The sequence below is a fragment of the Periplaneta americana genome, chromosome 10 (assembly GCF_040183065.1).
Source record: "Periplaneta americana isolate PAMFEO1 chromosome 10, P.americana_PAMFEO1_priV1, whole genome shotgun sequence".
NCBI lineage: Eukaryota > Metazoa > Arthropoda > Insecta > Blattodea > Blattidae > Periplaneta > Periplaneta americana.
The window spans coordinates 88,728,209-88,752,110 of record NC_091126.1 but is presented as its reverse complement, the minus strand read 5'-3'; the positions used below and the strand labels follow the sequence as shown (position 1 = coordinate 88,752,110).

At 37.7% G+C, this 23,902-nt stretch overlaps 1 protein-coding gene across 2 annotated transcripts in view; it reads left to right on the top strand.

Moving 5' to 3' along the window:
- Positions 1 to 23,902, top strand: part of PlexA (plexin A) — a 1,043,054-nt gene that overhangs the window by 628,196 nt on the left and 390,956 nt on the right. For both annotated transcript variants that reach the window (XM_069837886.1, XM_069837888.1), the window contains exon 4: positions 18,806 to 18,934. In XM_069837886.1, the coding sequence (XP_069693987.1) occupies positions 18,806 to 18,934 (129 nt within the window). The remainder of the gene's footprint in view (positions 1 to 18,805; positions 18,935 to 23,902) is intronic.

The following is a 23,902-nucleotide window of genomic DNA, read 5'->3' as shown; positions in this document are numbered from 1 at the left end:
TAACCATCTTTCTTTGTAAAATAGGTTATTTTATTTAGATAATTAAATACGTATTATATAATATCTTATATTAATTAAGCAAACCGATATTTATCATTTATATTCTGTTATCGTTCTTTAGTGATACTGTATAAATAATATTCAAGTTATTTATATTGTAATCGTTCTTTAGCGATATAAATTACATAAATTTAATATTAGGTTTGGAAAAATCCAGTTGCATAATATTGGTATTAGTTTTTCTTTTTGTATTATTACATTATACTATCTTGAACCACAATACAATGAAAAGGAGTAACGAGGAATTGAACCTGAGACGTTGAAATCTAAATTCCGACGTTCGTCCGCTGAGCCACGAGGGCAAAAGTGTGGAAACATTTTCGGAAAAATTGGCCCAATCACGCTCTAAGATTTTCTGATGATTCGTAGAAGCTAGTCCAGGATGCGGGGGGCAAAGGCTAATTGAGATTTCCCGGTCTCTGATCGGGTCAAACATCCTGATAGAATTAATATTTAACCCTTGCCCTGACTTTCGGTGAAGTCCGGAGGGCCCAATTAGTCAAATCCACTCTCCTCATCTCCACGCTTGGGCCCCCTGGAATTTAATAAGATGAGAAAGAGATAGTGGTGTGCGGAAAGCAACGGGATATTACCGAATTTAGGCCTATCCTTCCCAAGAAAAACTGCAAACATGAACAAAGGAAGCTTTTAATAGAAGAAGAAGGATCTTCAGAGGACCTCTGGAAAAAGAACTAAGGAAGAGGCTAGTGAAATGCTTTGTGTGGAGTGTGGCATTGTATGGGGAAGGAACATAGACATTACGACGAAATGAAGAGAAACGAATTGAAGCATTTGAAATGTGGATGTGGAGAAGAACGGTGCGTGTGAAGTGGACAGACAGAATAGGAAATGAAATTGTTTGAAAAAGTGAGTGAAGAAAGAATGATGTTGAAACTGATTAGAAAGAGAAAAAAGGAATTGGTTGGGTCTCTGGTTGAAAAGAATAATAGAAGACATTAGGATATGTGGATCATATGCGGAGACTAAGAGGAAGGCAGAAAATAGGAAAGATTGGAGATTGCTGGGTTTGCAATGAAAGACCTGCCCATGGGCAGAACACTTACGTATGTATGTTCAGAATGCCTGGAATATCGTGTCTAAGAACAGTCGCTATTTGCAAAGACTAGTCGATTCCATGCCCACTCGACTGCAAGATGATCGAGATAAGAGGAAGATAGACTAAACATTGAATTGTGGCTTTTTGTTTTGTTTTTGGATCGCTTAACTGTTTGAATGTTTTAAGGCTGACGCCAGTAAATTTGTTTTGTTTATGCCACGAAAGATATTTTTATTGAGAATAAAATCTTTTATCTTTCCATTTGCAGCCACAATATCATAATGATAAAGTCATGGCATAATATATTAATGAACCTGATGTTAATTACTAAAATAATCGTAAAAGAGAAAGGAGCCATTATGTATAGTTTGTCTCTCTCAAAAACAGAACAAAAAGAACATAAAAAGCACGAGGTTGTAGTCGAACGCAGGACCTCATGAATAAGAGGCCTGAACGCTACCATTACGCTATCGAATCACAGAGAGAATACTTCAATTATAACTGTAGATATCAGGCAACGTGGTCCAACAACATATAACATCGCCTGTCTCCGAATTGTAGCGGAGATACCCGAAGGGAACTTTGTTTCAGGATAGCGGCCACTTTTTCTTTTGACAGCTGTACATTATATTAGCAAGTTATTTTTTCTAGAGGGTTATTACAAGACTTTACCCTTACGCAGTATGTCTACTGTTCGAGTTGTGCTGTATAACTTCTATATAAAATGTCTTCCACGAGTTTTAAAAGAAATCGTGTTGTGCTAATTATAAAAAAGTGAGAATAACTGAGTTGTTTCGGGAAACGAGAAACAGTGGCTCATCTCAGAATACGAGATTGGAGTCACAACCGTGTGCAATCAAGAATGACGTATATAATTTATATGTTAACCTGCAGTACGAAACCTCCACTATTCCTATCTTTTCACAGATAGCCATTACAAGAAATTTCCTTGTCTCCTAACATTCCGTTGTTAACAACCAGACTTATATCAATAAACGTCTCATCTACTATCTCACGTGTTCAGTAAAATACCACAGAGAAAATTAAGCATTATTCACTAAATTTACGAAAATATTTTATGGTACGGATTATTCGATTTTTTTTTATTAACCGTTCAGCCCACTCACTTCATTATCACGGATAATAGGGTTCTACTGTAGTGACATCAGGCCTCACTGAATATTTCTGCCACCGGCCGCTACTGCCAAGAACAAACTCAGATTAAATTCGTTTCTTGAAAGACTCTTAGTAACAAATTTAAGGGAGTGTCGACAGTTACCAGTGATACGATTGCTTTTGACAGACCGGAAAAATGGGCAGATTTAAATCCAAGATTCCTATCCAAATAATTGATAGTATATTTTGAGCTGCCTCAATGGATGCAGCATTACTGCAGTCCAACGAATTAACCACTTCTTAGCTGATTGTAGGCGCTGAGCAATGCAAGGTCTCATTTAGCCACTTTCCCCATCAGATTGACACTGGTGCAGGTGAAAGAGGAGTATTGGGTAGGCCTATTAGTGATGTGAACAACTGAATTCTCGATGGGAATTTAGCGAAAATTTTCTTTATGCAGGCCACTAACCGATGTATCAGTGGAAAATAATTTTATTAGGCCTAGCTATCACATCGCGCAATAAGGGGTTTCGAGTGACGTATCAAGATTTATTGTAAACATAACCATGACTTTCGAGTGTTCCTAATTTAGCACGGGGATTCACATGTTAGGTCTATTTTATCTTGCCCATAGGCATTAGAGTGTTGAAAACACGATTCCTTATAAAAATGGAGAAAATATGCAGTTATATGCAATATAAAACCATGTCCAATAAACTCAGAAATTTATCATTCGTATGTAGAGTGTACACTCATATATTTAAAAATTCCGTAAACATATGCAAATGCATGAAATTACAGCTGCCGGCATTTTCCTATGGTCTTACACTAGACCAGGGCTGGGCACCAAGAGCGATTTCTACTCTCTCACGGGGAGCCATATGACTTGTCTTCAACCCCTTTCTTCCCCTACGAACCCTGCGCAGCGCTGATTCCGTGACGGATGAATATTAAGCGTCCCCGTTTAGAGTTTGAGTTCGCTCTCGGTGCCCAGCCCTCCACTACACGTAAGTGATCATCAGAGTGACCACGATTACGTTCGTAATTTCGTGTGCAATGCAGTGTTCTGGTAACATAGTACACAGAAAGATTGCCCGGCTAGAATATTTCGTAGGTCGAAACATTAAGCATCGCGCATATCCAGCGTCAAAAGCTCATGTTCAGAACATACGTTTTCGTGATTGTGCAAGCAAAGATTAAATTGTTGTCATCTGACATGCAATTTTCCGTAGGTCATGTGAACCGCTCGTTAGGAACATTTTTTTGTTAGGCTTTTATACTCTTCAGGTGATTTCTTCTTAAACGCACACTCAGCTAGTTGCGATACTTTACTGACAGATGACCGACCTGTCGCAGAAAGTGGGAATATGACAATGAAATGATTTCGAATGAAGCGAATCGTGGCCATTTTAAAGGCTGGTTCATAATTAACCAGGAACGGAAACGAGAACGGAAATAATGTTAAAATAATTGTATTTAAAGTTGAGCATTCACAATTAACTATGTGAATGTTTATTGTGAATCAGCCTTAATTGATACTATCACAACATTCCCCTGGAGAAACTTGGGAAACGACTAAAATCTCAAATCAGAATAGTCGGACTATTGACTCGAGCCTCGGACCTCCCGAATACAAGGCGGACGGCGTTAGGAATTAATAATTTCAACACGGACAATATTTGTTGCACCATTCTAAATATTGTTTCATATTTTCATTTCAGTGTACCACTACCGCCATTATCGTAAACATGTAGTGGTCGACACAGAGAACATGCGTACGGCAACTGGAGGAATCGTACCGTGTAACATCATACCTGTATGTCTTGATAGAACTCGTTGCTACCAAAAAGTACCGAAGCTGGAGTAAGATCGCTAAATGTAATGGATTTGTAAATCATATCAGTGGAGCATTTTTGCAACTAGTATTTTAAGTTTGCAAAAACATTATGTTTATTTTATCAGTTTTATTAGTGGCGGATTACCTGATTACATTTTGATTGCTTCTTTCTCAAAACTTCAACGTCTGTTCGGAAACGTGTTTAAGGAAGAATGGAGGAACAGTATTTGTTGTGCATATGGTGACAATGTAGACGCCTCTTGTGTTCTAAAATTCTAATAGGCACTTATAAATCGAACATCTAGTGACATTACGACACGTCATAAGATTATCACGAAATCATAGGTAAGCATTAACATATCTAATGTAATTGTAAACGGAAATGTATACAGTAGAAAATAAGTATAAACATAATTTTCTTTTCGTAGGGCTGGACGGGGCGAAGCAATTAAAAAATTAAAAAAGAAAACTAAATTGAAATAGTAGTTCCGGTACTAAAATATGATGAAACAAGCTATGGGTCAAAGGGAACTCCATGCAAGTTATGTTATTGCTTTGGAAATCGCAAAATCATCGAAGTCCTATAATGAAGGACAGTTCATTAAAACATGTCTGAATAAAGTTGCTAACATTATTTGTCCCGAATAATCTGATGTTTTCAACAATATGAAATTATCCATACGGGCAATACAAAAGAGATGCATAAACAGTGGCCTGATCTCTCGCTTGAGGTGGAAACACAGATATTGATACAGTAGAACTGGTAATGCTCACCCGCGGAGTTACGAAGGATCTCTCTGTATAAGAATATTTGCTCGATGTCATTGCACTTAAAGAAAATACAACAGGAGAGGAGTTTTTCAACCATGAAGAAATATATGAGGGACTCACAACAAGAGTGGACCAAGTCCACCAGTGATCAGTTTGTGGATTAATACAATCTCGGATGAAGAAAACTTAGATATATTCATTGCCATAACAAACAAAGTCCATAACTCATTTGTTAGTCCACAGAGGGTAGCATTTCCTTTGGAAGGTGAAGGTTGCTAAGCATGAGCCAGGAAACTTAAGACTCAATATCTCAGAACTATTCCAGATGGACTTGGTCCACTCTGGTTGTGAACCCTTCATATAGAAGAAATTAATCTGAACATAAAGCAGCTTGTATCTGTAGTAACATACGGGACTCGAAATACGACTTTAAAGAAATCTACTAGATGGACTAACATATTATTAAGAGAGCTGGAAATAAGTGAGGACATAAAACGTTGCCATCGTATAACACACCAGACTGGCTTAGATTCATTTAAAATGCGCTCCATAGAAAAAATAATAACATGTGTAGTCGCCTGCCGCTATCCTACATAAGTTGCTATGTCTGGCTCTATATTCAATATACAGGGACATCATTTTATTTTTACTAACATTTTAAATATTAACCTGGCTATACCTTTGAATTAATGGATCGAGAACTGGAACACCGTTTGTTACCCCCTTCCACGAGTTCGATGATACTGGCGTAAAATAAAAAAAAATAATTTTACTAGGTACAGGAGGGAAGAAAAGTAGTTCATTTATGTAAACTAGGAAATATCGCAATTTTGAGTTTGATAATTTTCATTAGGTTTTTGTTTAATCAAAATACAGTACTGTATTAACAATAAGTGTTTCTATTCACGAACTGAGCTATCCATGCGAATGTATTCATTATGCAGTGTATATTATACTGTCTACAGCACATTAGCGTAGAATATATAGAATGAAGTTAAATTGAAAAATAATCATTATATGGATATTTAAACACATTTTTGAAAATGGTGACCTGGTTGGCGAGTTGGTATAGCGCTGGCCTTCTATGCCCAAGGTTCGGGTTCGATCCCGGGCGAGGTCGATGGCATTTAAGTGTGCTTAAATGCGACAGGCTCATGTCAGTAGATTTACTGGCATGTAAAAGAACTACTGCGGGACAAAATTCCGGCACATCCTGCGACGCTGATATAACCTCTGCAGTTGCGAGCGTCGTTAAATAAAACATAAAATTAATAACATTGAAAATGGTGGCCGTTCATTTCGATACAGGCTTCAATTCTTTTGTGCATATTATCGCACGATAGACTATTGTATCTAATTCCAATTATTACCAGTTTCGTCCTCCGTACTAGTAACTCATGTTGAAATAATTCTGTACCTACTCTATAAAGGAGTACCCTACGTACTGTAAATTCAATCTTCACTCCTGCCCAACCCGCGCAGATAAAATTATTTAGACAAGCTATCTACTGTCCGTCCAAGTGGTTATGTCGCAGGATCGTAGAAAGGGGGAAAATCACGTGACAGTTAATTACTCAACAAGGCCCTTTTATTTAAGTTATTTTAAACAATTATATAATATTAAGTAGACGTCCAATTCCTAACAGAAATTATTTTCAGAAAAGATCTAAGACAGCCCAGCCACTAGCCCTTACAGAGGGGCGAACAGAAGCAAGTGGGGAAAATCGGGATGCGACGTAGGTAAACGGACGACAGTACCTGTGCGAAAATATGATTCAATATTGAAACCTCTTTCGTCACAGGAAAACGCGAATTTCTGAAACATATTATACTCACTAACTCACTGCGATCTTGGTTCTGTGTGCAGGGCAGTTGGAACGGCATTAGTAGAAGGGGTGGGAGTGAAGTACATTAAAAAACTCAGGTACAATAACAATTGAAGTAAAAATAAAATTATGTCCCTGTAGTTGGATCTACATTCAGTGTACTTCCGAACAGTTATGTTCTCAACGAAAACTTCTTAATATCTAAACAAAGATCGTGACTAGCAGACGAAAATTTACGAGCTGTATTAAGAGTGGCAATTTATGACGTATTTTCCCAGGTTGTTGTAGCACAGTAAAAATAAAGGTGAAATAAAATATAATCTGTACATCTATAAATCAATATTTTGTAGACTACGTCAGATGATTGGGTTGAGAGTCCACCACTGGGATCCGAACGGAGTGCTCTGCACTCCTCGATTGATATTACATCTTACGTATTGCGGCTTGCGTCCAGTGATGTCATAGCGAGTACAAATTTGCCGACGACTGATCTAGATTAAACCATATTTCACAGGAGCAGAAACTTATTCTTCAAAATTTTCATGACAAATGACTTAATCCTCATACAGTATCACCGGTAGGAACACTTGGTTTCTGCGCACTTTGAAATGTGTGTTGCGAAGCTATACACATGATTCTGTTTACGAAAATACATATTTAAAAGTTATACAGTACCGATATGTAAAAATATTTATTACTGGTTATGCAATTCTAAAGATATTCTCTTCCCTTGCTTTCAAATTGAGCAATTCTGTTACCGATTATCGCTTCGCACGCATAGAAAGGAGTTTACAAATTACCATCGATAAGTTAAAAAAAGAAAGTGGGACCTTATTTAACATAGATCGCTGTCTTTACGGTGGGTGGGGGACTTAAAACGGAGACGGAAGTCACAAACTAAAAGTATAAATAAATTCTTGTATGCAATAATTAATTTCGCTTAGGAAATTCATTTTTATTCGATACGAACTCTATCATTTGGTTCTCATATTATTTATTCTACATAATACAGTAGATTGTATGAAGTGAAATAAAAATTTGTCTTCATTTTGTTTTGAAGTGAATCACTATCGTCTGTGTTCTCAAATTATTATCGTTACTTTCTTACCAAATTTAATAAACTGATGTGCACAATTCTCGGACACACTGCGTGACCCGATGGAGTAATGCAGGATCGGCGGGTTTAGAAAGACTATGTTCGCTTCGTTATCCGTAAGTGTCCCAGGATTGAACTCTTGTCCGTTAGGAAAAAACTGATAGAGCTTGTACTGCAGTAATCAATGTACACGAACGCTTCGAGTTTTATAGTTTTCCGTACACTGTGTAGCATAATTTACTCACGAACATTTCACTTCGTCGTTCATCGCTATCTGGGTAATATCTCCTTGCATAACTTGAGTAATGAACCTGTTGATTTCCTGCCGCTTCATTGTTGAGAGTCGCTGAAGCTAATTTGAGACGTTAGGTAAACTGCATGAGACATCGGTTTTACTATAGACAGTCTTTACAGTGTCTCTTGGGAAGTAGGTGTGTTTCTTCGTCTTCTTTCGATTGAACATATTTATTTTGCGCATGTTGCTTGTTAGAGACAACCCAATATACAGGGTGTTTCAAAAATAAGGGGCATAATTTCAGGTATGTATTTCCCACATGTAGACAATCAAAATAGTTCATTACAGCATGTGTCCGGAAATGCTTCATTTCCGAGTTATGGCCTTCACAACATTGAAATTCACCGGAAAGTTTTTATTTCCGCAGGTCGTTGTCATTACAGAAGATGTTCAAAATGTCCACCTCCTGCTTGAATACAGACCTCACATCCATGTCTCATTGACCTGCGAACACGATCCCAAACTCCAGGAGTATTGCGTATGTCCTCAGAACATGCCACAATTCGATTCCGAAGGGATTCCAAATCAGGCACCGGAGACGAATAAACCAATTATTTTTAATGGCCCCACAAGTAGAAATCGAGAGGGTTCAGATCAGGTGAGCGTGGAGGCCAAGCAATTGGACGACCTCTACCTATCCATCGATCAGGAAACCTTCGATCCAAGTACCGGCGAGCCGTACGACTGAAGTGTACAGGAGCGCCATCATGCAAGAAGTGAATGTGTTGACGATTGATCAGTGGAGTGTCTTCTAAAACATGAGGTATGGTTTTTTCCAGGAAGTTTGTGTACGCCTGCCCCGTTAGTCTGTTTACAAGTACATGGGGTCCAACTAATCGATCACCAATGATACCGGCCCACATGTTGAGGGAGAACCGCACCTGGTGATGAGATGGAACAGTTGCACGTGGGTTTTCATACGCCCATATATGCTGATTGTGGAAATTTGTTATGCCATCTCGTGTGAACTGTGCTTCATCTGTAAATAATAGGTACTAAGGCAGGAAAGTTCGGATTTACACCACACTGCTGCGAGAACCACTGACTGAACCTAACTCGTGCAGGGTAATCTGCTGGTGACAGGGCCTGTACACGTTGCAAATGATATGGATACAATTGATACTCTTTCAACAGTCTCCTGACAGTCGTATGAGGAACATTGACTTGCAACGCTACCCTTCGTGTGCTGATAGAAGGAGTCATGTTCACAGCCTCCAGAATCTCCTCCTGTACTTCTGGAGTTGTAGATCTTGGTCGTCCCCTTCCCAAACCAGGAGAGTTAAATTTTCCATACTCGCACAGACGGTAATGGAGACGTACAAATGTCTTCCGATCTGGACATTGTCGCTGTGGGTACCTCTCCTGGTACAAATGACGAGCCAGCGCAGCATTGCCGTCCGCCTTACCGTACATGAAGTGTATCTCTGCCAGCTCTTGATTTGAATACATGTCGCCCAGTCTAACGCCTACACAACACTGAATGTAACCTTCGCCTCGGAATGAACTGTCAGAGTGCCCTCTTAATGTCTCCTTTGACGGCAACGACCTGCGGAAAGAAAAACGTTCCGGTGAATTTCAATGTTGTGAAGGCCATAACTCGGAAATAAAGCATTTCCGGACACATGTTGTAATGAACTATTTTGATTGTCTACATGTGGGAAATACATACCTGAAATTACGCCCCGTATTTTTTAATCACCCTGTATAGGTGTCCTAACTAATCATACTTGGTTCTTTGTTAATTATTATAATCATGAGACTTGAATCTAAGATTCATTCTCTTTATCCGAGGCAAAGAATATGAACACCTGCAACGCTGAAGTGCTATTATAACCTGATGAAAGTGCTTTTTAAAAATCTACGATTCTTCGAAGGCCGTGCTCAAGATGAAATGTTATATACATCTGTGTGTGTGTCAACATGTAAATACCTATTGTTGAAGAATTATATATGTAGGGTGCGGCAGTGGGATATGACGGATTTTATAGCCCTGTAGTCTACACCTGTGGAGTAACGGTCAGCGCGTCTGGCCGCGAAACAAGGTGGCCCGGGTTCGAATCCCGGTTGGGACAAGTTACCTGGTTGAGGTTTTTCCGGGGTTTTCCCTCAACCCAATATGAGCAAATGCTAGGTAACTTTCGGTGCTGGACCCCGGACTCATTTCACCGGCATTATCACCTTCATTTCATTCAGACGCTAAATAACCTGAGATGTTGATACAGCGTCGTAAAATAACCCAATAAAAAATATAGCCCTGTTGTGGGACACTCAGGGCGAATTAAAATAAAACACATATACTGGAAGTAATCTAGCACAATGCAATTTATTAATGTCTGATTTACTTTTTAAAAACTACATTTCGTAATTAGCCTCCACTGCAACGAATACATTCCCGCAATCTGCTATGAAAGTTCTGCATAACTCGTCCCAACAAAACAGGTTCGATGACACTAATTTCGTTCCTTATGTTTTGTTTCAGCTGGATTATGGTGCGAGGCTTGTTGCGATACACCTTACTTTTGAGATAATCCTATAGGAATTAATCAGCTGCAGTCAGGTCAGGAGATCTTGGCGGCCAGGCAATGTCTCCAAATTGTGAAATTAGTCGTCCTGGAAACATGTTTCGCAGACAGTTCATTTAACCATGAGCAGTGTGCGTTGATTACTTCCTATGGGGTTACCTCAAAAGTAGGGTGCATCGCAACAACTCTCTCACCATCATCCAGCTGAAACAAAACATAAGGAACGAAATTAGTGCCATCGAATCTGTTTTGTTGTGGTGAGTTATGCAAAACTTTCATAGCAGATTGCAGGAATGTATTCGATTTCGTGGAGGCTACTTATGAAATGTAGTTAATAAAAAGTAATCAGACATTAATAAATTGAATTGTACTAGTTTACTTCCAGTATATGTGTTGTCTTTTAATTCGTCCTGAGTGTTCCACAACAAGGCTATAAAAACCGTCATCCCACTGCCGCAGCCTATATATAACAGCACATATTAAAAACTGTTGTTGAACATGGTCGTAAAGTCATTTAAATATGCGCTCCTTCGTACTTGATATCTACGTATGTCTAAAATGCAGGTAGTAAGCCATTGATGATACCAAAGGAGGGGAGTTCGGCCGGAACAGTGAATCGGGTCTCGGCATAGCTCAGATGGAAAGAGCGCTCAGCTGAGAGGTCCTAGGTTCGATTTCAGGTGCCGGAACGAATTTTTCTCCAATAATAGGTATGAAATGTTTATGTATTAAATTTCATATTGAAAGGGAACTCACAAAAAATCCACAAATTATATAGGTCTAATATAATTATTTTGATGGTATTGAACAAGCTATAGAATATTTGCTAGAAAACAAAATTGAAACACTTGGGAGTTAACAGTGCTACTCTTGGCAGAAGAAATCCTAACAAAATTTTAAAATGCTGTGCATCGTGATTCGGATCCTTTCAGTTTCTATAGGTCTATTTTATGTTCAATGCATATATGACGCTTTATTCAAAATTTATTACATGGAGAAGGAATTTGTGGGATTAAAATTTATGAATTCGTGTGTCTACTCAATTCCTTAAGATAATATATTCTTTAATTTTACAGAGCAGCAACCTTCCTGGCTCGAATCCCTTTTATAGCAGGAATTTTTTGCTATTATTATCAAAATGATGCCTTGTGCTGTCTTACTTGGAAAGCCGTCATTTCACTCACATTATCATGGGAATCTCATTATTTATGCCAAACTAAAAATATCAGTTCTTGAGAACATCTATAACCCGTTGTCTGGCGGTTTACTAGCTAAACTTTGGACCCAAGATTTCGCTCGAGCGTGAGTTCCAATTCCACTTTGACTCGTTGCATGGTTGGGACTTTTCCGAAGTTTTCTCAAACTTCAAAGCGAATTTCATATAATCCAGTTGGGAATATTTGTACTCATCTCGCCATCACCAATTCTACCGACGCGACGCTACATAACCGTGCAAACTGGTACACTATTTTTAGTAACCTACTATAAAACAAATTACAGAACATGTAGGTATCACACTAGACAAAAGCTGAGGTCTGTAAGAAAGGTTGATAGGAAACAACAAATAAAGAATATGTAACAGCGCAGTAGGTGTATATATTTACTTGTAATTGGTATTCAGAAAAAAAATATATAACATTGAAATTGATACAGTCTCTTTGATATGCATACATTTGTATTTGATAAATAAAGCAATAACATTTCCATACCAAATTGCTGTAATTGAATCTTTTCTTTATAGGCCCACAAATTTGTATTACCGATTGGAGATAAGGTCGCTGCTATCGCTACAAACAGGAAACATGCAACGAGTTCAGTAGTTCGGACTCCTGCCATCGGTAATCGGAACTTGACTGACCTATAACAAAAATTTTGTAGATAAACTTATTTATATAATACGTAAAAGTTAATAAAATCAACAATTACTTAAAATAAGTATTTAAATTAAGTAAAATATAAATAAAAACAAATTGTACTTTTTCTTGTCACATTCTTATTCATACAGATAAAATGAAAAAATAAATTAATTAATAAAATACATATATCACTAATAGAGTAAAGTCTCGTTAATCCGAACTACGCTAATCCGAAAATCTGGTTAATCCAAACAAAATTATTTTAAGAAAAAACTAAATTTATGGAAATGTATGAATTCACTCAATTTCTTTTACTTTAAAAATTATAAAAATATCACATTCAAGGGTAGGCCTACTTACAACAATTAGTGTTTTCTGTACATAATTTACACATCTGTCATGTTCATAAAATCAAGCAGGCAGGCAGGTAGTGGTTCTAGAAATAGCAACAGGGTACTTCCACCACTCCACCACAGTCTCTCAGCGCTCGTTAATATCATGCATTGCATTACATGAAATATTTCGGTTAATTCGAAAATCTTGTAATCCGAATAGGTCTTGGTCCAAATTAGTTCCGAGTAACGAGACTCTACTGTATTTAATATTTTGTAGAGTATCTCTTGGCTTTAATAACAACTTCACATTTTCGCTGCATGGACCTTACAAGGTGTTCACACTTTTGAAGGCTGATCTTTTTTTGAATAAAGATATTTACTGCTGATCCTTGGCTTAAGATAAGCCCATAAATGTTCAACCAATTTCAAATCATCAGATTGAGGAGGAGTTCTCAATAGTTCAGGCACGTTCCAAATTAACCAAATCTTATTTATTCCGGCCGCATATTTGGAGTCGTCATGTTGGAACATGTATTTAGGCATCATACCCAATTTTGCCGGCACATTCTTTTACATTCTTCTCAAGAATATCCACCTACACTTCCTTGACCATTAGACCATCAGTGAACTGCAGATTCCCACCCTCTTGCTGATGTGCACCCCCACAACATAACAACCCCTATGCTTTGGCCACATTATTGTCCTCATTAGGCTTTCTCCACTCTCTGCTGACGCCATCAGAGCCAGATAGGTTAACTTTAGACTCATCAGACCAGACAACATTATTCCAAACTTTCTGGCCCTTATGTAAGTGTTCTTTTGCGAACTTCAATATTGCAGTTCAGTTCTTCCTACTAAAAAATGGTATCTTCCTTATGATTCTACAGTCTACGAAGTACGCGACGGACAGTCTCCGTATATAGCTTCTTACCAATAGTTACTTCCAATGATGACCTCAGTTTTGGAGGACTTACCATAGGGTTCGATTTTACTTGTCTCACAATGGCGCGTTCCTCTTTTTCACTTAACTTCATTCGTTTCGTTTTTTGGCTATATTTAAATTTATTAACAGTATACTGCACCGTTGCGTGACATTGTTTATAAGTTGCCCTGTTTTACTTAAAAATATCCCTTTAGAGTAGAATTGACAATTGTCTTGAAGTTGGAACTGAACTCTTTACTCATCTTGAAAAGCACTACCTGACAGAGTAAACAAACGAAGCGAACTGTGCCTGGTCATGCTCCACGGCTGTTTGTGTCATGTAGGAAATGCAAACTTATCTACTACATATTCAAGTGTATGAATAAGAAAGTCGCCTGTATTTTGGGTTAAAACTATTTTGTTGTAAATAAAATATTTTAGTTTTGAAGTGATATGTTGAGATGGATATTTATGGATGTTATGTCTCTATATTTAAACTGCAAAAATACAATTGAATATTTGCAAAGACCTATTTAAAATTCTGCTTTTATATTATCATTACCAATAACATCATCAAAAGGAATACGACTACTTCAGCTTACGAAAAGACTCTCAGTCGTCCGTTTCAACAACATTAATTTAAATGTCGGCTAATAGCGTCTTTTTGTACATTGAGCACAATATTATTTGATTCAGTTATCTGACTTTTTTATTTAAGCATAGATGTGTAACAACCACAAATCATTCGAGCGCTAGCTTTTGAATATTTTCTTTGTGTGACTAACAGTACTAGCGATTAGATTTTATTATTTAAGCTTTACAGCTCGGTCCTTAAGTGACATTATTACGTTATTGAATATAGGTCATCTTAAATTTATCGTCTACATCAACTAGTGTTATAGTTAGTACTTACGGCAAGAAAACCTTGATGCAACATTAATACTTAAACAGATATCTGTGGGGTAAGGCTCAACCCGGTGGAATAGACATTATAGTATACAGGATTTTAAGGAAAAAGTATCAAATACTTTAGGAGGTGCTAGTATGCATCAAAACAAGAAAATAATGTCTAATAAACATGGGTCCTACAACACATACTTTCTGAAATGTGAACTCTTGTTCATAGGAGCTCATTGTGACGTCCATTCATGGCAATGCATTCCTCTGCCCTTCGGCGTAAGGAATCACGCACTCTTTGAAATTTGTTTTAATACGTTATTAAGAAAGTCCTGATAACAATCCCCAGTTAATCTCTGTGGTAGCACGTGTGGACCTATTAGTCTGTCACCAAGAACGCCTGCTCATAAGTTGATTGAGAATCGGTGTTATGCCTTGTTTCTTCTACTGCATGGGGATTTTCATCAGCCTACACATGCTGATTACGAAAATTCACACCACCATCTCTGCTGAACCCTCCTCATATCCGCAACAGACTTTTGTTTTCAGTATTCCTTGTGACGTATCATTATTCCATGTCAGGGGTGTCGACTACGGTAAGATTATCTGGTAGTCTGCTGTATTGTAGGGCAGAGAAATGCATTGCCATGAATGGACGTCACATTGAGCACCTCCTATGAACAAGTGTTCAGATCTCAGAAAGTAAGCCTATGTGTTGTAGGACCCATGTTTATTAGGCATTATTTTCTTGTTTTGATGCATACTATCACCTCCTAAATTATTGGATACCTTTTTTTAACACTCTGTATGTGTCACAATACTACTGGTTCTTTGTTGATTATTTATATTAAACACGATCGTGTGTACATCAGCTAAGACACGGCTTTGACTTTGATTGTTGAATAAAATTCGCATCTGGCATGTATATTTGTCCATTGTCAAACATATGGCCTTTAATATCTTAAGGTGGAGAAACAGCATCGTGCTTACCCCCGTTTCCATCTGCCTAATGGAGAAAGGTTAAAATGATCAAACTTGAAAATAAATTGATGAGAAAAGTAAGTATGTAGATGAATGATAGAGTAGTTGTCTCAGTATCTTTTCTATTGTTAATTTTTAACGCTTCTCCTGCTTTTCAAACCATGAAAGGATGAAGTGAGATTCGCGTAGCAATTGATAGGCACAGCAGCTGGCTTTTTTCCTGGAAGGCAGAAAATACCCCATAAATAAAACACAAAGAATAATTTCTTACACGATTTCTATGAAAATGATATACTGTATTCATACTGAGTTTACTTGAAGCACTTATTCAGCATTAGTTTATACCCGTAAATAGGCGGACATTTATGAGGACTTAGTCATTATTAATGCTCGGTGGTTTAGCCAAAAATTCGTCAAGTTAGTGGTGCACAAGTTATAGAACATTGTCTGAGTACATAACTTGCGCTGCCTGGTATAGGTCATGCGGCATTGGGTACGGTAATAAGGTAGGGAATGCGCTGTGAGTGAATGAAATTATGCATAAGCGAGGACGTGCAAAAAGAGTTACAACAGTACAATAAATTGTGCCAGATTATGGCAATGAATATTTTTCCTCTGATGGTCTGAATATTTTTTGTAAGTTGTGTGGAACAAAAATAAGAGGTGGCTACCATAAATTTTATATAGAACAACATATTGCAACTAAGGTATATGAAAAACATGTTGCGTTACATAAACAGAGAAAAGGAGGAACATACAGTATACCTTCAAAAGTCTAACTTCAGTTCAGACAGACACAATACCTTTTATCCAGAAAAATGTAGGATTTTCTACTCGAGATGAACAAGAAGGTTCTAGAGGAGACAAAATATTAACTCACATATAGGAAACACTAATACCTCCTCTTAGCTTAAATTTGCCCCCTTCACGTCATGCAACGTAGATAGAAGTTTTTTTCCCCCCAATACAGATCATATTTGAAGGAGAATAGAAGATCTTTTTCATTTGAAAACTTCAAAATGTGTATTGTAATTCATTGCAATAAAGCATATGCAGATAATTTATAATATAGTCGCAATCAATTTATTACCTTTTCATTTACTGTGCACGTTGTTAATATTAATGCATATGTTGTGTATATTTATTCATATTACTGGAAAAGATATTTAGTTTGTATAATTTACGATTTAAATATGCAATTTATTCTATGACGCTATGTACGTAATTTCACTACGTTAGCTAGCTGCCCTTGGTTGTACCTACGTATTACGTGAGCGACTGAAAACGAATCAACCACCTCCCTCATGTTTACGAAATAAGGCAGCGTATAACCCCGTCACCACTAACCTGCTGTAATATTTTTGTGGCTAAACCCCCGGGCCTTAGTCATTAGTAGACTTCGTGGAATTGCCACGAGAATCGTAAGGTTTACTACGCACGTGGTATAGACTGTATGAGAAGGGGGTGTGCAACGGATAGAGTATGCCTCTGATGTAAACACTGAGCAGTACACTGCGGTTACAATAAAACCTGTATCCTGCATTGAAGAAATATAATGAATGATAATTGAAGTAGGAAATGTCTAAACATGTAAATACACAATTAATGTTGTAGTGAGATATATTAACTCTTAAAATTTAATGTAATATACTCGCATCATCGTTGAATATGTGCAGTGCAGTGAAGAATTACGTACATTTTGAGCGACTGCAAAGTGAACCTCCTCCGATGTCACTCAAACAGTTTTTATATTGGGAAAATGTACGTTCAACATCACACGATGTAATAGGTGCATATTTGAAGAACGGAAAGTCACTACTTTTTAGTACACCAACTTCAGACGTCTTGTCGTGACCTGGTAGTACATCATTTATAATACGAAGTTGTGAATAGGCAGAATTTTTAGCAATAATGTTTCTCAACTTACATTTCACTTTTTCTGAAATTAGTGAATTGTTATTTCGGATAACGGTTTGTGATACTTTATCCACTATATTAAGGGCGTCTGAGAGTTGTAGTTTAGACGATTCTAACAAGGTGATGCTTTTGGACACGATTTTAAAATTAGAATCAATGAACAGAATATCTTCCAATAGCTGTTTAGAAGGCAATGATTTTACAGCTGCAACAGCGGAACTGTCTATGCTATCCAATGCATAAATTACCTCCATTATTTTGCCGTAATATTCTGCATAATAATTAACAGCATCCAACCATGTTTTCCAACGGGTCAAGATTGGTTGCGGGGGTAAGGGTATTCCAGGGGCAATTGTTTGGAACAGCAACACTCTCATTGTAGTATATTTGATTGAATTCTTGTCTGCACTGAACAAATGTTAAGCTTTGACTATTCCAACCACAGTAATGCAAAAACAAGTGGTTACATAGGTATACTTTAGCTGTAGCTGCTTTATCTATTTGGACCGGTCACAACTCTTAACATTAACTGCTTATACTACGAGACCGGGCGGTCGCTCACCTCCTCTATACTACCGTACATCGGCAACCTGATTGCATGCTGCGTGTGGCAATTCAACGAAGTCTAGTCATTAGTATGTTTCGGATAAAATATCTGTACCAGGATATGCTGCATAGCTGTATGCGATAATACCTTGACTTGCTTCAGACTAAGTAAACACTACCTCCTTCCACTAGCTAAAACTCTATCTACGGGGAAGAGCGCTCCCAACCTCCTATCAGTAAATCAGCGCTCCCATCAGTGAATAGACAGTACAGCCGGTAGGAACTGAATATACGTCGTCACTACTGTCGGCTAGGGGACACGTGACAACTAGTTAATGTTTGTAAACAAGACGCACGGACGACGGATGCCTATCCTGATACAGCTACTTCATCCGAACCTCAATTATTAGTGGCATGGGATCTGCACAGGTCGTAGTTTGACAACGAACAAACATTCTGGATAGCGACGCTCATATTCACAACCTTGGCCTTAATGCAGCGTTCGAACTATATTAAATTGTAGCCTGCGTGATGGGCGACTGCACTTTAACAGTATCATAGCCCATAATAAATCGTATAATTAACAACTGTATGCTGTGACTCTACAGGAAGCAGTTAATGATTGCTTGCGTTTCTATGACCCTGCAGCACCGTCATAATAAATTAAATTGTTTCATTTTCATTTTCACACACGGAAAAAGTTATCCATTGTAGCTTGTTTGTGTGTGTAGATCGTCTTGTGTTTGACATATATCATTTGTTTGTTTGCAGGTTGTAGTGGAGAGCTCAAATTCAGCACTAGAGTATGGGGACTTGACGGTAGATGAAAACTCCCCCGTTAACCCAGATCTCCACTTTGATTCCCAGCTCATGCACCTGTACGTCATGACGGAAAAGAAGGTAAGAGTCTTGTATATTTTATTGAGTGATACATTGCATATTTCTATGTAACCATGCATTGTCCCTTAATCATAATTTCCTTTTCCATACATATAACCTAGTTCTGTTCGCATAAATTAAAAACATAAATCGAATATAGTTTCGTTCGTGAGCTAAAGGAATATTTTTGTTACGAATGTTTTGACCTATTTCCAAAATGACAATCAGCTCACAGCAATCTGCGCGTAATTTATCACAAATATCACATATCCCAGAAATCGAACCCTCTCCCATTTCTTGAAATGACAGCTAGATATGCTACTGCTTAATATAAAAATATTACAAGAAGTCCGAAACTATAAATAGATCGTCAGCGAATTATTTTCTTGTATAACATGCTATTTATTGTTGGTCAGTTGTATTATTATGCACAGTTGCCGACAGATTTTGACTTTGTTGTTTTGCATAGTTGAAGGTTAAGATTTTTTATCTTCCGTCTACGAGACTGGATGGTTGTTCATAGTGATGTAACTGTTCTGTAATGTCTCTGCGGTGGCCCTGTGCCGTGCGAATCCCACATCTACTGATGCGCCAAAACTTATGACTACGAGGAAAATATGCGAACCACTACTGTAGATCGATTGACATCACCTGGCTGACTTTTCACTCAGCCACCAAGTTCCAACTGTAAAATGTCTTCAGAGCAATCTTTGAGAACAAAATGTTCAATTATATGTTTGAGAACTTCACTTTTTCCTCGCTCGTGCTCCACACCTCGAAAACAACTCTCCGGGTTACGCGCATGGTGTCTGAAAATAATTAATAATTATTCTCTATGCGTCTGGTTGCAGAAAAAAATCACGTCGTCTTGGTCAGAAAAGCATTATGAATATATGCACAAAATTTGATCGAGATGATAAAGGGCTATACCTTTTAAAATTCAACTCAATATAATGTAATAAGTTAGCACAGGTATGCTCAAAATTGTAAAAGCCCCGATTACACGGATGATGCTGCACTGCATAACACACACAGTGTACGGACTGTGCTCCGCAACTACATTGCAGCACCGCCCGTGGCATCGCTCTCATACTCTTACACATATGGATAATAAACTGAATTTGAAAAAGGAAAGAATATACACTGTAATATTCAGTTACTACATTGTGTATTATATTTAATATAGTTATGATATTATTACATCATAGATAATGTTTTCATATTCAACCATACATTACTGTCTGATCAACATGTGGATTCTTTTCTGCAAGTAATCGGAAATCTATTTCCAACGAATTTACTTAATGCGCAGCTGACTCAGAAGATACTCATCTGTTAATCGGGATCTATGTTTGGATTTAACAATTTTCATTCTCTAAAATAATTCTTCGCACACGTATGTCAAGGCAAAGATAGCTAACATAGGACAGCGAATGGGATATTTCGTTTTGTTAATTTTTTAATACTTCTATGCTTGTCAAGTCATATTTTCTGCATTTAGTTCTGAATTCTACGTTACTTTTTAAATTAATTAACTCGTCCTGGAACTGCACCTTCACGGATTGTACTAAATTTACTATGAAAGGATTAACAAAAAGATTAATATCACTTTCCATACGTCTAAAATCACTAAATCTATGTTCTGTGAATTCAAATTTGAGTTGTTCCAGTGTAGAGATATAATTAACTATATTTTGTTCAGGCACCATACATCTCTTTACAAGTTCACCATCCGTGAAGGGTTTTAGTGCCTTAGCTAATTCCCAACACACTACATAACTTGCTCCTAAACATAGACTCTGAATTCTTCGACTCTCTTCATTGTTTGGCCTTTCATTAAGTGCTTTCAATTCTTGAAACTGTAGTGCCTCTGAAAAATTATTTTATCATAATATGTATTTCTGTTGGAATAAAATCACCACAATAATAATAATAATAATAATAATAATAATAATAACAACAACAACGTTGGTATATGAATACATATTACAGAAAACAGCTTCCCTGTCACTTCGGCATGTTCTGGATGGCAGAGCGTATAATCTCGTTTTATGTTGCTCAGTAGTATTCCAGACAGTACCTTACAACATAGTAAAGATTTTACCGAACGCAAAACAATTAATAGTGTTCCTCCCACACTGTACGGAATGGTCGTTTTCTTACAGAAGGTTTTGACTCTGTCATTGTCCCGCACTGTCCGCACGTTACCAAGTACTTGAACTGCCTTCCGCAGTCATCCGTCGAGCTTCGAACGAGCTTCGCTCTACATTCGAAGGTTGTGATTACAGAACGTAATCGGGAGTCAGAGAATGAGCATACCTGAGTTAGAACATCAACTCTCTGCACAGGTTTATTCAGACATTTATGCTAGACAATACGATAATAATTTTTAGCAAAAGAATTAATTTATTTGTAAGTATATAACTTGTCAAGTGACTTCTTAAATAGAGCAAGAAACAGCTCCGCTGGGGAGTCGGATACCTTATAGGACACTGTGCCCTCAGGAAGAACCTGTACAGGATAGGAAATAACATCAACCCAGCATGTGCTTGTTGTTGACAGGGAGCTGAGTCTGTAGCGCATCTATTGTGCGACTGCAATGCACTCGCCCATCAAAGAGCTCTCATCTTTGGAAAACATTTTCCAAAACTTGAGGAGGTATCAACTGTCCCAGTCCATAGTTTGCTTCAGTTCATAAAGAACATCAAACTATTGGACTGTTAGGATATTATGACGGGGATGCGCAATAGATTTTTAGGTCGCAGTGTTAAAGCTATCATAGCCCTCCCCTTTTAAATCCAATTAAATTCAAGTATATACCTTCTGTATTAGAGAAAAATAATATATTAACTTCCTCACTTTGCATCATCCAAACACAAACTGCGCTCTTGTCTCTGCAGCGTAAATGAACTTATCGGAGAAATTCAACTTTCGCCATGTTGCGAAGGTCCCCTATCAGATGTAAGCATCTATCTACACTTGGATATTATACTTTGGATTGTTATAAACACGTCTATATAAAAATTTAGCATTTAAACAGGGGTGTAAAAATGAATTTTGGCCGGTTAGCTGCTTGAAATTACACACTGTGCGCCATGGTGCGTGGTCTAAGGCGTTATGCCTTGGTCTAGCATTACGCAATGAGAGTTGGTTTCACTGTCTAAGGAAAATAGATTTCCTCATGAAATTTCGGTCAGTGTAACATAACCTATGGGACCGACCGGTGCTCACACAGCATCTTGAGGAATTTGAGAAGTATCTTCAAGTAGTATAATCCGGTTCCTTAAGCTTACTATAATACCTAGGGACCAAGATTTTGATCACACGTTACCCCTTGTACTCGTTGGATGATAGTTCACCTCCCCTGATATGTGGACCTGAGGCCATCAGCCGGCTGATCGGACTTGGTCCTTTCTGGGCTTTCGCGCCAAGGAAGAAATATGTGATCTTATCGGTCTTCCGATCTGATTATTAATGCAATATCTTGGGAATTTTTATCAAATTGGCTTACGAAATAAATACTCATATCTTGCAGAACTGGAAAATAACATCTGTCAAAGCACTACCTCCATTTCTCAGAGGAAAATGCAGCGAGTGACGAAGTGTAAGTTCATAAGCAGATGCCAGAAATTTTAGTAAAATCCCAGATCACATATAGATTGCTCATTCCTGTGTTAAAATCGGTTGCACTTTGAAGAGAACAACTCCCAGGATCGCCACCCGTCCGCCGTAAACGAACACGAGATGGCAGTACAGTCGCTAATGCAATTCAAATGGGAATTATGACGTGACTTCTTACGTAACAACTAGATTGCAGCATAGTAAAACTGACAAAAGTTGTTACCGTCAAAGCCTATAATGCCAAGCAATCTGGGTGTATACTGTATGATCTAGGGTAAAACGAAGACAGTTTAGCACAAGGATGCGGAATATGTACTCACTGAGTACATTCCCCTCTTTTTCTCCTTCAACCCAGTCCAATGTCAGTGACGAGCACGTGGTCTTGAATCCCCTCTGCTGTGATCACTGGCGTTGATGCATTACTAGTGATTACTGTCTACGAATCTTGCCTTCACTTATCGAGTAAATAAAAGAGATGGCTTCGAAACGAAGGTTTAATTTCTGCGATGAATGAGAAGAAAAGTAATTTTTTCCCTTCAAGATGGAAAAGCGGAATGTTTACTTCAGATCAAACATAAGAAACTTCCGTCATATTCAGTGCTAAGTACACGCCACTGCAATTTTGACTTGAGTCAATGTTCCACGCCTCTACTTCATAAACAAACGGTGCTAAACTTTGGAAGGGGTTGAAATTGATTTTTTACCCATTTCCTCTCTTATCGTAGTATGTGAGGTTTTAACTGTGAAGTGTTTATTCTGGTGCATTGCTGATGATATGCTCTCTCCGTAACCTGTGTATATTAGTAAGTTCGCCTATGATTTTTAGTATTTGACAGTTACCAAATACAATATAGTTCATTCGGGTCTTTGGCAGACAGTTATAATTTTCGGCGGGTTTTACTCACCTGTATAAAAAACAGCATGATCAGAAATTTCTTAATAGGCATAAATTTGATATTTATCATTACTGGAAGGAAAAATATGGAGGAAAAGTATATAGTTCGCCACCGTTTTCTTTATAGCAATTGATCTTGCCAAAAAGTATACAGAATCCGTCAAAAGGACCAACACACGATAAACTGACAAACTGACGGACTAGAATGTTTTATGGTTTGTTTTATGTATTAATTTCCTTGTTAAATGGCATTTAAAAGTAGCATGAAAATGAACACTGTTGCTCTTGGAAAAGACTCAAGTAACAACTGGTTGCTTTTAGGCCAGAGCAACTGTCATTTTACTCATGTTAGTTTCTGAAACAACCAACTAGTGTATGTTTTCAAAATTAATTCTACATGCTTTTTTATGCCAAAGACCAGGCCTTAGTACTTGGAGGTGTTGATTATGGCTAGCGCCATTTTACACTTCATT